Below are 18385 nucleotides of genomic sequence, written 5' to 3'. Positions count from 1 at the left end.
CATTGTTCGTGTTGCTCGCATAGACTGTTTAACGAGATCTATAACCCTGCTGTACTAAAACCTCCCGTTTTCATATCAATATACTGTACGCCAAATATATTTCCTCTCAATTCGAGTTATTGTTTTATGTAGTGACATTTGCTTACTTTCATGACCACTTAAAGTGATTGCCCTATTTTAAGGTCTTAATATAAAACATTTCCTGTTCGTGCTATAGTTCACATTAGATGATTGGTGAGATGTCTGCTCTTCATAACTTCCTAAAATCAGTCCTTAAAATGTCAACTTTTCTGATCTCAATATTAAAAATTTACAGCTCGCGCTTCGCGCTCGCATCATTTGGTAAGTGAAATACGTACAGTCTTAGTGAATCCCTGCAAACAAGCCTCTTCAGGTCTGAATTTCCTAAATTTTCAGCTCGCACTTCGCGCTCGCAGTATTTTATTAGTGAGATGCGCATGACTATGACAACAAAATGTGCTTCATGTGTTTAGATGTAATTCTAACAAAATCAGAAAAGGATGGCATTAAAGTATTAGATGACTATGATGAGATATGTATACTCTTAATGGATTCCTAAAATATATTCCTTAAAATGTCCCTGTTTGGGGTCAATATATACAAAACTTTCACCTCGAGCTTCGCGCTAGCATTGTTTGTTTAGCGAGAGGTACTAATTACAAACAAATTGCTTATAATGCCCCTTTTCAGGTCTGAATATCAAAAATTCACAGCTCGCACTTTGCGCTCGCATTATGTAATCAGTGAGGTACATATCCGTTTAATGGCACTGTATGTCCTTGAAATGTCTCTTTAAGGTCAGTATACCTGGCAACTGAGCGCGCCCTAAGTGACTCCAAATTTTTGCTGGTGCCCCCCCCCCCCATGCCGTGACCCACGGTACGCCACTGATTTGAATGTTTCATATTGGGGACAGATTTATCAATAAGCTGAGGATGTGTAGGGTAAACTATTAAAAGCAGTGCTTGTAATTTAAATTTCCTAATTTAATTTGTTTTGATATCTATGAATCTCCTCATTACTTCTAGATAGGAAAGACACAGTGGTGGGTATTTCTCTTCTTGAGTGTTAAAACATTAATATTTAAAGGCTAAATGTCTGAAATCATGTCTTGGAGTCATGATCTTCAAGAATCTCTATAGATCCTGGTTGTCGGTAATCTCGGGGCAATGCTCTTCAAGATTCCCTATATCCTTGCTGTCTGTAATCATTGCTTGGATTCACGATTTTCGATCCACAAGACTTCACGTAGGTACCATTCTGGTAGAATGGCGTAATCATCTTGGCGTTTCTCCAGAAGTTTGAATCTTCTAGCTTGAAGTCTCTTCTTTACACCCTTTCCCTTCATCACCTCGGGCAGCTCCAGACGGTGGACGATTCTTAGCAAAACAACAACATAAAGTACAATCAAACATTACTCTTTTTTGTTTTGATTATTGATGTATAGCATATTACACGCATTATGGCCCGTATTTTGAAGTCAGGTTTAAGTTAGACCACGGTCTAACTCTGTGCTAAAATTATGAGAAGCCAAAATTTCAAAAAATCCGTTAATATTGTATATTTCTTATGTTTACTATTTCGTTTCCTAATGAGGAAAAATACTAAAGTTATTTTTCACAGGCAATTATGAACAATTTGAGTGTCAAATGAGTTAAAGTGGATTTGTGCACTCATTAGCTATCCATAGTTAAACCACAACTTTAGATCACTAATCCGAAGTTCAGAATACGGGCCATTGTGTATTCGGATTTATTTATTCGGATTTATTCGTTCCTATTTTTTTCTTCTATTACATATTGTGTGTTTGTGTTTGTTGTGTTTTTAGCTCCTTAAATGTTCAGAGAAAAAATTTCATTTCAATTATATTCATTTCACCTTTGCATCAAATGACAATTCATATAATTACAGTAATAACATATTTATAGGATCAAGCAAAATACAGAGAAAACAAATACAAATGTGTGGAATTCAACAAAGGACATGAAGGCAAACGGCCTATCAAAGGCAAATATCCCACTGCGGCTGTAAACAGACAAAGTGTTAAAAACAGATAGGCAAATAAAAAAAAGCATGTATTTCGTATCTCCATGGCTTGTGAATAGTGAGGTCAGGTGTCTGTGAGATCCAGTTCCAATAGAAGGCTATAATTAATGTGATATGCACTGTGAATAACATCCCTGCAGTGAAGCATTTTTTACTACAATTTATCATTCAGTTCTTAGGAAGCATTGTCCAGTATTATTGGATGTTATCATGCTCTTGGGGCCCCATTCGGAATAAGAAAATTTTTGTTAATAAACACGTGATTCAGGAGAAAATCACATGAATAAAAATAAGGGGTTATTGGAGAAGGTATAGGTCCCAAAGATACGTCTTATTCAAAAATAAGCATCAAACTGAATGAATTCATAAATGAGATAGAAGAGGTTAAATAGCATGCTTCAAGAAAGCATGGTATACGGATAGAAAAGCTTTAGGTTAAGGCGACTAATATGCCAACCATAATTTATTTTCTGTCTTTTGGTGATATATCAAGACGTCATTATCATTTACCTCGGGTCATCTTCTTTGATCAAGTCCTTGATGTTATCAAGGAGAGTTTGAAAAGTTTCAAAACATGCATCGGCCTCCCAGAATCTCTGCAAAAGAACAACGTAATGAAAATGAATGAAAATAAAGAATAAAACAGGGGGGTCATCATAAGTTGAAAGGTTCTATTCGATTGTTAACTACCCCGCCCCATCCCGACTCTCCCTCATCTTCCAACATTCTGTGTCAGAAACTAACCACGCTCTTCAGGGAATACGTATGATGGTGTAGGCCCTTGTGGTCTACGTTGTAGTAATGATGATTACGGCGATGATAATGATGATGATTATCATTGTTTTCATTTCAATCAGTTTTATTAATTTTCATAATCTCATCACTGCTAATTGCATTTCAAAAATATATTTTCTTAAAAAAATAATATCCATTTCATTAACGATACCATTATTAATTGTTCCATGATTTTTATTGTTATTAACGTCATACATTCATCATCGTCACACCCGATATCTACCAGGACTTGACATAGCATGATACAGGGGTGGCGGAAATGTGCGTGTGTGGGGGTGTAATCGCCTGCAGTATAAGTTTTTAGGCAATATAAACTTTTGTACTTGTCATGACAAGTGTAATAAATTATACCTTAGTCACATTTCCCGTACGGTGGCCGTGCAGCGATTCAAAAACAGTCGTTTTTGTCATGTTTGTCTCGACTGCATAGCAGAGACTATATGGGCGCCGCTTTTCCAACGGCAAAAGAGGCGGCCGCGTCGTCAGCATTAAAATCTTAACCAAGGTTAAGTTTTTTGGAAATGTCATCATAACTAGTATATTTTCAAGTTTAAGTTTAATTTATTAAAAAACCACACATATTTGTACAAATCAATGAACAGACAATACAAAATGATAAATATACATGATAGGCTTTCGAAGACCCCTAAAAAGCAGAGCTTGTGAGTGGGGCCTATAAAATCAGACAATAAATGAGTCGTAAAAAGTAAAGGAAAATACTGTACATAATAAGAATAAAATGCAGATATGTACAGAAAAAAGAGAAAAAGAAAAACAAATATGCAACACATACGCACCCACACACACACCCTCACACGCGCGCACACACACGACTAGGCTGGCCAGCGACGTGATAACTCGTAGTTTTATAGAACAACATTTTTATACTTGATTTAACCCAGATTATCAAAGAGATATATTTAACATTGTACTTTAAACCGTTAAGGAGTACTACAGTTCCTAATATCAGCAGGCAACTGGTTCCACTTTTAATACAAGATGTTATGAAAGAATTCAAGGAAACATCAGTTCTTACATAAGGTCGGTGGATAAGATTTTGTTGACGTGTATTGTAATTATGTATTTGGGAATTAAGGGGGAAGATGTCTAAGGTGGCAAATTTGCCGACGAAAATGAAGACAAAACATTAAAATCAAACAATTAAGTGCAACTAACTCATCAAGTGAAGCGACTTTAACTGAAGGAATTAGGGTTTACTAGGATGTCTGAAAGTTGAATCGGTGATAAGCCTCAAAATTTTCTTCTGTAAAACTATTCTTTAGTTTGTCAATTTAAGTCTTAAAATTATCGCCCCATGCAATATTGCAGTATGTCAGGTAGGAAAGCACAATGCTGGTATATAAAGTTCTTAAATTACCCTCAGGTAAAACACATCTTAATCTACATATAACACCAACACCTCGAGAAACCATTGTACACACTGACTCTAAGTGGGGTTTCCAAGTCAAATGCTCATCGATAATTACTCATAGAAATTGAACATGCTCACTACGAGCAACATTATGACCTCGAGATTATCATCGAGATTATCCACTGTTTCTGGAATAGTTTTGCCTCTTGATCGAAAAATAATACATTTAGTTTTTTGACATTCAGCAAATGTTTACTATTGGTGGAAGCGCCGTGGTGTAGCAATTATGACTCTCGCCCTAAAATCAGAGGGTCGTGTGTTCGAATCCCACCATGGCCTAGCGCCCTTTGGCAAGGCGTCAATCCACACATTGCCACTATCACCCATGTGCTAATTGGGTACCGGTAGGAAACAACCGTCATTGTGGTTGGTTTAGCAAGTGTGCGCGTAACAGGCTGCTTGAAATGCTATGAATCCAGTGGCCGGGTAATAATAATTGTGAAGCGCTTTGAACAGTCGTAGATTCATAAAGCGCTTATATAAATGCCAATTATTATTATTATTACAACAGAACCAAGCTAGTAACTTTTTATTTCTATATTCGCGACTGACATAATAACAACGTTTTTATGAGAGAATAACAAACTGGTGTCATCAGCAAACAGAGACTACAAAAATATATATGATGAGTTAATGATATCATTGATGTCGATTAAAATAATAAAGAACCGAGTACCGACCCCTGGGGCACACCGTAGTGAATATTACCAGATTGTGATTTTACGCCATCAACCATGACTATTGAGTATAATCATGTAGTATGAACCAAGCCAGTGCTACTCCGCGTACTCCTTAGTGCTCAAGTTTACTGAGAAGGATGACATGGTCAATCGTATCAAATGCCTTTGACTAATCAAGGAAAATTCCAAGGTAAAAAATACCATTATCAAATGATTCTAGAATACTATTTAATAAGTTGAAAAAACCCATGCTAGTAGAGAATTGTTTACACGGAAAAAAAACAAATTGCTGAGGGACCAAACTGTTTCTTCTCAACAAAAACTCATTTAACCGCTTGTGAACAATTTTCTCCAAGATCTTAGAAAACATAATCAAAAGAGCTAGATCTGTAATTAACAATATTCTTTTTGTCATCTTTTTTTGGAAAACGGGAACAACCTTAGCTACCTTTAACTTCGATGGAACTATTCCAAGAAATAAAGAGTTAATAAGAATAACACATAATGGTTCAACAAAAGTAATGAATACATTCCTTAACAACCCTAGGGGCTATATCATCAGAACCACCTGACTTTGATGAAACAAAATTAATTATTTAAGAGACAGAAGTTGGTCTAAGAAACAGAGAAAAAATATTTATGAAAAGACTTTTATAATTTCAGTTCTTAATTTTGCAGGCAATCCAATAACAATGGATATCTAGAGGCGTTAAAAACAAAAAGTACCATAGCGCATATAATGTATGAATGATAATTTAACATTTGCAATAATAACCACAATATTCAAGATAAACAGGGAAATTAATTATTAAGGAAAAGGGTATGCCTTAACGGTGGTCAAGTATTACTGAACATCTTGTTTGAGTTTCAGGTCACGTGACCGAGCTCAAAGGCCATTTAGAGTCAATGAACTTAGACCATGGTGTGGGAACCAAAGTACATGGACCTAGTTAATGAATCTTGGACATACTTAATCAAGTATTACTAAATATCCTGAGCTTTAGGTCACATGACTGAGGTCAAAGGTCACTTAGGGTCAATGAATTTTGGCCAAGTAGGGGGAATTTGTGGAATTGCCATCATAACTTTGTAATTTTATGGATCTAATTAAATGAAAATCGTACATAAGATCAACCATGTATCCCTAAATATTCTGTGCGTTTTAGGTCACATGACCAAGGTCAAAGCTCATTTAAGGTCAATGATTTTTGGCCGTGTTAGAAGTATTTGTTACGTTTTTCTAAATGTCATCATAACTTAGAAAGTATATTGACCTAGTTAATGAAACTAGGACAAAGGGTAATCAAGTATTACTAAACATTCTGAGTTTCAGGCCACATGACTAAGGTCACATATCAGGGTCAATGATCTTTGGCCAAGTTGGGTATTTGTGGAATTGTCATCATAACTTTTAAATTTTGTGGATCTAATTCATGAAACTTGGACATAAGCATGATAAGAGCATCCATCTTTCCATGTAAATTCTGTGCGCGTTTCAGGTCAAAAGACTAAGGTCAAAGTTCATTTAAGGTCAATGAGTTTTGGCCGTGTTAGGGGATTTTGTTTAATTTTTGAGTAATCATTCAATAGCTGTTTTCAAAATCAGCACTGCTGCTATATCAAATCGCGTAATATGCAGGCGAGACTGTCAGAGGCGTTATTCAAACTACCTAAATTTATATCTTGTAGCTGGTACAAAAAAAATAAAATAAACGGCTGTTTTCAAATCGCCGTAAGGCCGCCGTAGGGGAAATGTGACTGAGATATTGATTGTGTAAATAGGCAAATACATAATGATATGTAATTAATAGGAATAAACACATACCGAGGTAATGATTTGCTGGGAAATCAGAGAAAAAAATCAACAAAATATAAATGATTTAGGAATATATTCTTACCCTTCCACTGGTCATCATGGGTGCTCTGAGAGGAAGGTGTTCCGTTTTCATTAGCTCTACGGAGGAAAGAATGACTTGTTCCTTCTTATTCTCTCGCCACCCACATATCACCTCAGGAATTCCAGCAATTACTGCCTGGGACCACCACTTAAGAGTGGTATACCTGTATTTGGGAGGAAACAGTACTTTCTGGTGTACTTGTATTTAAAGGTTTCCTACCAAATTACAATAATAAGATATTGAGAAATTTAACATTTTCGACATTTTAATATGCAAATACTTTCTTATAGGAAGCGGCATGACCAACCAATGATTTTAAGCCCCTGTCTTCCACGTCCAAATTAACTATAAACATATATTTTCTAAATGCAAAACTGGCCATTACTTAACAATATGGTTTCTGTAAAACAAAATCTTTATTTATCGAGTATATTAAATCCCTTACCAAATGTTTCGGCATCTTCCTAAGTATTTAAGAATAGACATGATAGACAACGCAGTGGACACACCATAATTTCAGTCATTTTGTCCGAAACATAATCCATTTAAAGGTCAATTCCACCCCAGGAAAATGCTGACTTGAATAAATAGAGAAAAATCAAACTAGCATACTGCTGAAAATTTCATTAAAATCGGATGTAAAATAAGAAAGTTATGACATTTTAAAGTTTCGCTTATTTTCACAAAACAGCGTTATGCACAACTAGGTGAGTCAGTCGACGATGTCCATCACTCACTATTCTTTTGTTTTTTATTGTTTGAATTATACAATATTTCATTTTTTTAATAGATTTGACAATAAGGACCAACTTGACTGAACAATATAGTATTAAACAATGCTAATTCCACATGTTCAGTGAGGAATTAATCATTGTATCATTGACAATAAGAAGAAAATTAGAATATTTCATATAATAAAATACAAAAGAAATAGTGGATGACGTCATAGTCTCCTTATTTGCATACCAGACAGGATGTGCATATAACTATTTTGTGAAATTAAGCGAAACTTTAAAATGTCATAACTTTCTTATTTTGCATCCGATTTTGATGAAATTTTCAGTGTTATGCTTGTTGGATTTTTCTCTTTTTATTCAAATCAACTTTTTGTTGGGGTGGACTTCTCCTTTAAGAGAGGGGTCTTCTGTATAGTATACCATACATCATGTACATAGTGGGGATTTTCCATTGGTATATACAAATTAGTTACCTCCTAAAATTGTTCTTGTTCTGTTCAGAATTGATTTGATATCTTGTCTTGATATCAATGTAGTTTCCAGGAGGCACTAAGTCGGGATTATCCCGTTCGGCATCGACCCCGTAGCTTAGTATCAGTTTATACCGCTCACATTGAGTCTTCATAACAGCTGAATAATAACTGTCATCGGATAAGTTAATATCTGGGTGTGCTCCCTCGACTAGAAATCATGATTGAAATAATGATTTGAGATAAATAATTTATTTCCACGATAAAATAAAAACATTTGATACATATACAATTATACAAATACAATTTGGATGAAAATCAAATATATGACTTGATCCCAAAATATGGTTACAAGCTTTCCTTCTCCTATCGCTTCATTTCCCTCATTTCCTCATCCTTATTCTGCTCCAGGCTCTTCATATTCCCCGGTCATATTCTTCTTCTTCTCCTCCTCCTCCTTTTTCTTCTCCTTCGTTTTCTTCTTCTTCTTTTTCTTGTTCCTCTTCTTCAGGCTTCTTTTTCTTCTCTTCCTTCATCGTCTTATATTCAGTTGGGTCGTAAAAGACCTAGACTTTGATGACAAAGTTCTGGATGGAAGGACCTTTAGTAAGATATTTCCTGTTGTTGTTGTTTTTATTGCTTGTTTAATGTATTTAACTATATTATTTATGGAATTCAGTATGTATAATTATCACGGGGGGGGGGGGGTCGGGGAGGGGTTTCTTCAAATAAACGCGTATTTCCAACATAAATAAAGGATTTTTGAGAGAATTATGATAATATACATCATCTTACCAAGTGCCAAGTGTCTCTTAAAATTCTTAAAGCAGTAATTCGCGTCTACCGCAGATGTGGGTTTGACTTTGAACGTTTCCATATAGTAGGTACCATTACAAAGAGTGACGAGAATTTCCATGCGATCAGGAGTCTCAACTGCACGAAGAAGACGACAGAACACACCGCGTTGACCAAAGAAATCGATATCCAGTCTATTTTGTAAAAAAGAAGGAAATTATGCCCTAAATTAATTACTACGAAGTAATATAATACCGGGAATATAATACCACTCTGGACAAATGCATATAGGTCTAGACATATTCCAGTGCCTTCTGTAAGGCCCCGTCTTGATTACAAAGATTTGCGATTGATGCGATCAACCACAGCCATGAAAAGCAACGTCAACATCTAAAATGCATGTTTGTTTAAAATATTTCCTAGATAATGCTGTTTATTCATATATCATTTAGGCCATTCTTCATAGGCGGATCCAGCTTTTGGCGAAAGGGGAGGAGGGGTGCCGCACTGCCGAGCGGCGCACATATTTTTGCACTTCACCGGCGCCATAAAAGAAAATGTCGAAAAAGTCTGACCCTGTTAAATACTCTTTTCAAAATGTCGAACATATATTTGAAAAAAATAAAAAACGATAGAGTAAACGGACCGAGCTACAAAAGTATTTGGTGCACATCTCACAATTGCACATTTTTCATAGTTTTAAAGGAAAGAAATGTGTTTTCACAACAGCTGATCAGGAATCACGAGTTGTTTAGCTCAATCACGTTTGCTGATTTCTGTGTAACATTCCATCTTATTGTATTTTTGCACATACGGAATTATTGGGGGAGGGCGAAACGATATGTTTGCCCCCCCCCCCCTACACAATGATGCTACATCATGAAGCATTTGGAATACATCACCAATCCAGGTATATATATATTATCATTCAATTTTCATGTACATGAGGCCTATATACATAAATTTGGTATTTATATATAATGTGATTCTAAATGATGAGTAATTTTTATCTAATTACTTTGATGAAACTGGATATAATGCTTATGACCAGAATTCAGAAAGAGATCCTTCAAGACAGAGCTTTGGAAATAGATCTCCAGTTTTATAGATATCGTTATCTTTGTTTTAAACTTCTTCCAGAGTGATCAGATGAATAATATCTCACTTAATGGAAGATGAAAATAATCAAATTTTGTGGCGTAAACATTTAAACGTTAAAACAAAGGTATTGACAAACTGTATTTATACATTGAAAATTATATTTAGTGGTTTAAGATCTAACGAATATACGTCTGGTTGCGTAATTATACGCTCCTGGTATAAGCAACGGGTTTTAGCAAAGTTTTGGACTAAAATATCGAATCATCTTCATAAAACACTATAGTAGCTGTCTTACACTAAAGGCCAAAGAGGTGGCACAATGTGGAATGTGTAAAGAAGAAAGGTGACTGACCTCTTTCCTACTAAAGCATCAAATTAAATGATGTGCTCTACACTTTTGTATTATTTTGGGATTTTTACAGAACAAATTAAAGATTTCATGACATCTGTGGGCAACTGTCCCGCCCCAATCCACTCTGTAAGGGCATGCGATAAGCTTTGTTATTCGTTACGACCATTTAACAATAAAATGTATAACCAGGTGCCGCTTGACCGGTGCCGATCTAGATTTGGTTGGCCATAGGCCCTTCTTCATTATTCTACTGGCGCCAATTTATTGGAATCAGGGGACGCTGATCATTCTTGACCGGCGCCGATTCAAATTTAGGTGGCGCCGGTTAAGACAAAGGCAGCGCCGATTTGTCTTGACCGGCGCCGATTTAAACAAGTAGTGCTGATTATTTTTTCCGACGTCACGTAAGATTCAGACAGCGGCAATTTATAATCGACTGGCACCGATTAAGAACCAGGAGACGCGGATTTATAACCAGATGGCGCCGATTTAGATAATAGATGGCGCTGATTATCCTTGATCGGCGCCGGTTAAGAACTCTGGCAGCGCCGATTGTTCTTTATGTAAGGGTATAATTTTAAAGAAAATTAAATGATCTATTTATTGATATTAATTACACAATGATATGTACTAAAACCGAAGAGGGATCATCGATCAAATTCAGAACTTTTTTGAGGAGAGTTTATTATTTTATTTCATATTGTCTGGTCACGTGACATTTTAGAGGGTCACGTGTGACATACAGGTTTAACCAAGATTCAGTTTTTGAAATGCTATCATAACTCTGACAGTGTATGGATGTAGTACATGAAACTTAGACATAAGGGTAATGGTGTATCACTAAACATCCTGTCTGATTTTTAGGTCACATAACTAAGGTCAAAGGTCATTTAGGGTCAATAAACTTTTGCCATGTTGGAGGGTTGTTTTTGTCTCACCTGCGAAGCAGAGTGAGACTATAGGCGCCGCTTTTCCGACGGCGGCGGCGACGGCGGCGGCGTCAACATCAAATCTTAACCTGAGGTTAAGTTTTTGAAATGACATCATAACTTAGAAAGTATATGGTTCTAGTTCATGAAACTTGGCCATAAGGTTAATCAAGTATTACTGAACATCCTATTAAAGTTTCATGTCACATGACCAAGGTCAAAGGTCATTTAGGGTCAATGAACTTAGACCATGTTGGAGGAATCAACATCGAAATATTAACCTGAGGTTAAGTTTTTGAAATGTCATCATAACTTAGAAAATATATAGACCTAGTTCATGAAACTTGGACATAAGGTTAATCAAGTATCACTGAACATCCTGCATGAGTTTCACGTCACATGACCAAGGTCAAAGGTCATTTAGGGTCAATGAACTTTGGCCGAATTGGGGATATCTGTTGAATTCCCATCATAACTTTGAAAGTTTATGGATCTGATTTATGAAACTTGGACATAATAGTAATCAAGCATCACTGAATATTTTGTGCAAGTTTCAGGTCTCATGATTAAGGTCAAAGGTCATTTAGGGTCAATGAACTTTGGCTGAATCGGGGGTATCTGTTGAATTACCATCATAACTTTGAAAGTTTATTAGTCTAGTTCATTAAACTTGGACATATGAGTAATCAAATATCACTGAACATCCTGTGCGCGTTTCAGGTCACATGACCAAGGTCAAAGGTCAATGAAATTTCGCCGAACTGGGTGTATCTGTTGAATTACCATCAAAACTTTGAAAGTTTATGGATCTGATTCATGAAACTTGTACATAAGAGTAATCAAGTATCACTGAACATCCTGTGCGAGTTTCAGGTCACATGATCAAGGTCAAAGGTCATGTAAGGTCAATGAACTTTGGCCATGTTGGGGTTTTTCGTTGAATAACCATCATATCTCTGTAAGTTTATTGGTCTCGTTCATAAAAAGTGGACATAAGAGTAACCATGTATCACTGAACATCTTGTGCGAGTTAGAGTAGTATTCAAAGTCAGCACTGCTGCTATATTGAACCGCGTGATGCAGGTGAGACGGCCAGAGGCATTCCACTTGTTTAATTATTACCATAACTTTGAAAGTATAAAGATCTATTTCATGAAACTTGAACATCAGAGTATAATCAAGTATCATTGAACATCCTTCGTGAGTTTCAGGTCACATGATCAATTTCAAAGGTCATTTAAGGTCAATTATCTTTGGCAAGGTTGAGGATATTTGTTGAATTGCCATCATAACTTTGGAAGTGTATGGATCTTGTTCACGAAAAATTGACATACTGAGGGTCATTATCACTGATCGTCTTGCAGGAGTCTTAGGCGAATGATCAAGATCAATGGTTATTTCAGGGTCAGTGAACTTAAAGTTTAGTATCATTATGAATGGTGTTTATTGTGAATAATTATTCAAAAGTTGTTTTCAAAGTCAGCATTGCTGCTATATAGGATCATGTCATGCAGGCGAGATCGCCAGAAGCATTCTACTGGTTTATAGTCAACATCTTTAAAAAAAATGTTCCTGGGCAAAAAAAAAAAAAATCATATTCATGGAATAGGGACTTGGAAAATCAAAATCTTAACCTTGGTTAAGTTTTCAATACCTGAAATTACATGTCCACAAGGTCAAAGTGACCTAATGCGACCTGAAACTTATGTTAATTAAAACATGATGTTGATGTCCAAGTTTCATGAACAGAGTTCTTAAAATTAATAATAATAATAATAATAATAGCTGTATTCATAAAGCGCTTTTTGCCTGAGGATACAAAGTGCTGCTAGCATTGCCCCGGCTTTAGCTCGAGCTACCATCACCGGCGCTCAGTGCATTCAAGGATATAATCCTGCCGGGTATCCCATTCACCTCACCTGGGTCGAGTGCAGCAAATTGTGGATAAATTTCTTGCTGAAGGAAAACACACCATGGCTAGGATTCGAACCCACGATATAATTTACTAATGAAGTTATGCCATTTCAAAATCTTAACCTGTCAAGATATGATGTTGATAATGCCACCAGATAAAAAGCAGCACTTACACGTAATATCTTACACATAATATCTTTTGTTTTTATTTTGATTTGTGATTCATGTTTGTGATCACTCGCTTTATAGAAATTGATCAAGCAAAGCCTTGATTAGCTAGAGAGGGTTAAAGAGTCCAGTCATTCCTGCAAGAGCATGATTTGTTTTCAAGCAAAAACATTGTAAGTTACACTCGTGACCAATTGTCAATCTTATTAACACTTATTATGAGTTCATATTTGGTGAGATGCAAGGTAACCTAGATTTAGCTTTTGAGAAAAAAATGATGCTAATACCAGAGCTTGAGGACACATGTGTGACATTTGAAGGTAATTAATTTCTTTTGTTAATTATACCTATGGATACCTAGGGAAGTATCTGAATGTAGGCATGTTATGCCTCTGTATTCAGTTCTAGGTTTTTCCTCCTCAAGATGGCTGGCTCACTTCCGTGAACAGGGCTTTCATAGTCATATTTTATTGGCTCGTTTTCCCAGCATCTATCCAGGGCAGCTTCAAAACTGTGCACACTTGGGGCAGTGACAACATCATTATTTAGGCTGTTCCATGTCTTACGTATTCTAACATAAAAATAATTCCTATATTTTTGGGTCTTTGTCCTTGGTATGAACAATTTTTTACTGTGATATCTGGTATGCTCAATATGTTTTTCTTCTAGATTAAGTTTTGTACATTGATCATAACTACTAAAGCATGGGTTCTCAAATGGTGGCGCGCGCGCCACTTGTGGCGCTCCGAACCTTGTGGAGTGGTGCTTGGGAGCCGGTATCATAAAAAAGTAAAAATAAGGAAAAATTGGGGAGAAAAAATGTATCTACTAGTAACCTGGAAATAAGATTTTGGTGATCATTTTAATACAAAGAGAAAACAAAAACTCTTTACTTGATACTTATTGCTAATTGAATTGTAGGATTTCTATTTCAACGGTGAGAAATTTTGCATTTCCAGAGTATACGTTTTGGTTAAGAGTTAAACATCAAATAATATGATATTCCGGGTGATATTCAAAGAACATCCTGATCATAAAAGATTATGAATTTAGGACATAACAAGTGGAAACTCTGTTTCCGGAGCCGATTAAAATCCGAAGTTGTAAAAGTGAAATACATGTATGCTCAGATGCATTGCCTGCTGTGATTGCCTGCATGCACTCTTGCTTGACATGAACTGAATGAATGATACTGCATGTGAGTTGTAGAGAGAGAGCGGGGGGGGGGGGGCAGTTGGGACGTTAGTGCAGCACAACGCCTAATATTCATCCCTTGCAAAATCGGGGAACGTAACTTAACCACTGGCGTACAGATGGGGTGGGGATTGGGGGCCGGCCCCCAAGTGTTTCATGGCCAAGAAAAAACAAAGGAGAAAGGGGAAGAAAAGGAAATGGAAAGAGTGGAATATTGTATTATTTTCTTAATATAATGTCAAAATATAGATATTTGTATTGAAAAGTTCAACATTTTTGCTTCAGCTGCCATATCAAGCCCCCTCATTTTTTTTACTCATTACGCCACTTGCTTCAGCCAATAGATCTGGTGCAGAACAGTCTGATCTAGTGGTATCATTGGTATGTTTTGAAAAAATCACTGGTCATTTTTTTTAAATATTAATATTGTGTAGTTTGTTGGCATTTGTATTTCTTCTGTTGATAGTAATTAGAGCCCCTCTGGGAAATTAAAAAGGCCTCATATTCCAAAATTTCTGGGGGCTCTGCCCCCTCGACCCCCACCAGGGGCCTCTGAACCCCCTCCGCTGATACATTGCTGGTTTGCGTAATGGCTAGTGGAGCATTACAGATTCTCAAAAAGAAATGTGGCGCTTCAAAAAAAGTAATTGAGAATGGCTGTACTAAAGTGTTTATATGTTTCAATCATATCACCCCTAACTCTTCGATACGCCAGAGTTGGGATTTTTAACTGTTTAAGTCGTTGTGAATAGGTAAGCTTCCTTAATTCAGGGGACTAATTTTGTTGCCCTTCTTTGTACGTTCTCTAATGCATGTATATGTTTCTTCAGTACAGGGTTCCATAGGTCCATGGTTCTACACAGCATGGGCATACTCAACTTGTGGTCGGACAAGCGACTTATATAACAGAGCAAAGTTATTTTTGTCTAGTTAAACAAAAGTTCGTCTGATCAAGCCCTTAAGCCTGTTGGCCTTGTTTATCTTTGATTGCATGTGTTCTTCAAAACTGAGTTTATCATCAATTACAACACCCAAGTCCCTTTCGGAGGTGACATGTTCAAGCGCACCATTCATTAAAGTGTATGATACAATAGGCACTTTTGTTTTCCATTTAAATTTAGAGGAAGTAGAGTCATATTTTGACATTATAAAATTTGGGAAACCAGCATTCACAATCCATATGCTGTTTAATGTATGATTTTCATATTTTATTATCATATATGTTGTATTTATGCAAATGAGCATGATAAACTGTTAAATCTTGAAAACGTTTATTTCATGAAACTTAAGACATTGCTCTTTTTGAATATGCAGCTTAAAATCAAGAAGCTTAAACTTTAATTTTTGAAAATAAAATACTTTTCAAAGAATTGCCAAATTGCTTTCTTGAAAAGTTAGGGTGACTCTTTGTTAAGAGATTGTACAAATCTCCTGTCGAAAAAAAGTATGACACTGCATGGATTTCCATACATTTAATTGTAGCTCTTCTAAAGACGGGCCTGTTGCGTATAGGTCGTGTAATAATGGTGGGAGGGGGGGGGGGGGGTACCAATCACCAACAAAAAATGAATCCAAATCAAATTCATACAATAAATTTTATATACAAAATACTGTGATATTGTTCAATTTTCAAATATACAATTCAAAGATTATGAACAGATAAACAGAAACAAAATAGTATTTCGTCAAAAAAGACAGTAACTTAAGTTAAAATGCATTAAACACATTATGAATTAAATAAGTAACATGCTATTCCCAGGGGACTGATTTATTTAGTTATTATTTATTTATCTATTTATTATTTATTTATAAACTTATTTATCTATTCATTTGTTTATGTATCTATCTATTTATTTATTCTCGAATATTCAAACAGGTTAAAAAATGCCCAACCCTTCCCATCTATATATATAAGATAATCAGCATACAAGGCAGTTTAACCTCGTCTTGCCCTACTATTATAGGGAATGAAACCTTTGGAACAAGTAGGCTTGTGTCGAAACGGAAAAATCAAAGAATAAGAACAAAGAAAGTTTTAGAAAAATCGGACAAATAATGAGAAAGTTATAAGCATGTGAATATTTAAAGCACTAATGCTGTGGAGATCCTCCCATAGGCATATGCGACAAAGATGTGTGATGTCACATGTGAACAACTTTCCATTTGATGGACTATAAGATACACCCAAAATGTCTCTTTCTGCTTTTTCTTATGGTGATACATACTATATCCATGCAGTATTCTTTAAAAAATTTTATTGCATTCCCTCCTGTAGAAAGAACACATGATATACTGATAGATTTGATAAAAAAAGGCAGTTTAAATGAAATATATACTAAAATAATGAAGAAAGTTGTTCACAGGTGACATCACACATCTTTGTAGCATTGCCAATATGAGGAACTCCACAGCATTATTGATCGCAATATTCAAATGCTCTTATTACCTCTAGGGCGCTGTTTTTGCTGCTGCTGCCTTCATTTTTGCTCTCCAAAATCTCACATTTTTCAACTGTTTTGTCAGTGCATTGTGATATAATTTCTATGTCAACTGTTACAAGTGGAATCACTGATTCTGGTGAACTACTTTGCATTCTGGATTGGTGCCTACTTTTTTTCAGAATTTTGAGAGAAAATTTCTGCGCAACTGCTTGGTTTTGAGAAACCAAAAGGATATAGCTCTTATGTACAGAGTCAATGTGGACTTTCAGCCCTTTGTTATCATGGTTATTGTAAAACCAGCCCAGATGGGAACAATCAAAAGTGATCTTGCCTGTGGACTGTGTCTTTCGTGAAAGGATTATAATCAATGGTAGAAGAGATTATCATTGACTTTCACAGTGTTAATGATGCACAGGTCAGCCTTTCAATACAGCAGTGCTGAGCTTCATTCACTGAGACATGCATGTGGTACCAAACATGTTGATGCACATGTGTTTCAGACTTTAAAAGAACTTAACTTGCTTCATCTTCGTAGTCGACGGGCTGGATCTCACTTACATAAACATCATCGGGAGAGGCCCCACGTATCATCAAGAACACATAGGTCTGCATCTCGACCTGTGAACCAAAGGAATATCTGCCCAACAGTGTATCCTTTTAAAACTCAAGCAAACTTCTGCTCTATCAATTCTCAGTCACTGCGGAATAAAACAACAGAATTTATTGAATTTGTGTTAGACAATCAACATCGATATCGTGGCCATTTGTGAAACCTGGCTCAAGACCAGAGACGATATTGTCAACGGAGACATCACGCCAAGTACAGGTTATACGTTCAAGCATTTTCCACGCACAAACAACAAACGAGGTGGAGGCCTTGCTCTCTTATACAAATCTACTCTGAATGTGCGTTTTCCTGAATTTATCGCTAACCCCAAGTCTTTTGGGGTTTTCTCAGCTGAAATTGTCAGTTCAACATTATCACTCCTACTTGTTGTAGTGTACCGCCCACCAACTAGATCAACTGGTTCTTCATTCGATGCGTTCACTGCAGAATTTGAGTCACTTATTGAAGATGTATGTTTGAATCAACTATTATCATCACATGTTATTTTAATGTTCATGTCGACTCAGCGTCAAATGCAAATGTTTGTGCCTTCTAGAATCTCCTCTCTAGCCACAACCTTAGACAAAGTGTTACCTGTCCTACGCATAGAAAAGGTCACACTCTGGACTTACTGATCACCAAGGAATCAGACCCAACCTTTTTCGATGATCTGCATGTCATTGACGGGATAGCTGATCATTCAGCAATAACCATCAAGTTGTATCTTTAGCGCCCTCAGAATCAGAAGGTTGAAGTAAAAACAAGGAATGTATCAGCCATTAGTAAGGAGGCTCTCTGTGATGGT

The 18385-nt window shown here is 36.2% G+C and overlaps 1 protein-coding gene across 1 annotated transcript; it reads right to left on the bottom strand.

Annotated features, from left to right (window-relative positions):
* Window positions 1-648: 648 nt before the first annotated feature.
* On the bottom strand, window positions 649-18261 carry LOC121415489 (decapping and exoribonuclease protein-like). The gene is made up of 7 exons (XM_041608689.1): window positions 18213-18261; window positions 17907-18021; window positions 8875-9068; window positions 8083-8290; window positions 6873-7035; window positions 2578-2663; window positions 649-1400 (listed from the first exon to the last, which is right to left on the bottom strand). The coding sequence occupies exons 1-7, from the start codon at window positions 18259-18261 to the stop codon at window positions 1229-1231; spliced, it is 987 nt and encodes a 328-aa protein (XP_041464623.1). The 3' UTR covers window positions 649-1228.
* Between the last annotated feature and the right edge of the window lie 124 nt (window positions 18262-18385).

The sequence above is a fragment of the Lytechinus variegatus genome, chromosome 5 (assembly GCF_018143015.1).
Source record: "Lytechinus variegatus isolate NC3 chromosome 5, Lvar_3.0, whole genome shotgun sequence".
In the NCBI taxonomy this organism is placed as follows: Eukaryota; Metazoa; Echinodermata; class Echinoidea; order Temnopleuroida; family Toxopneustidae; genus Lytechinus; species Lytechinus variegatus.
Note: the sequence above shows the minus strand (reverse complement) of the source record. Positions and strands in the feature narration are given on the sequence as shown.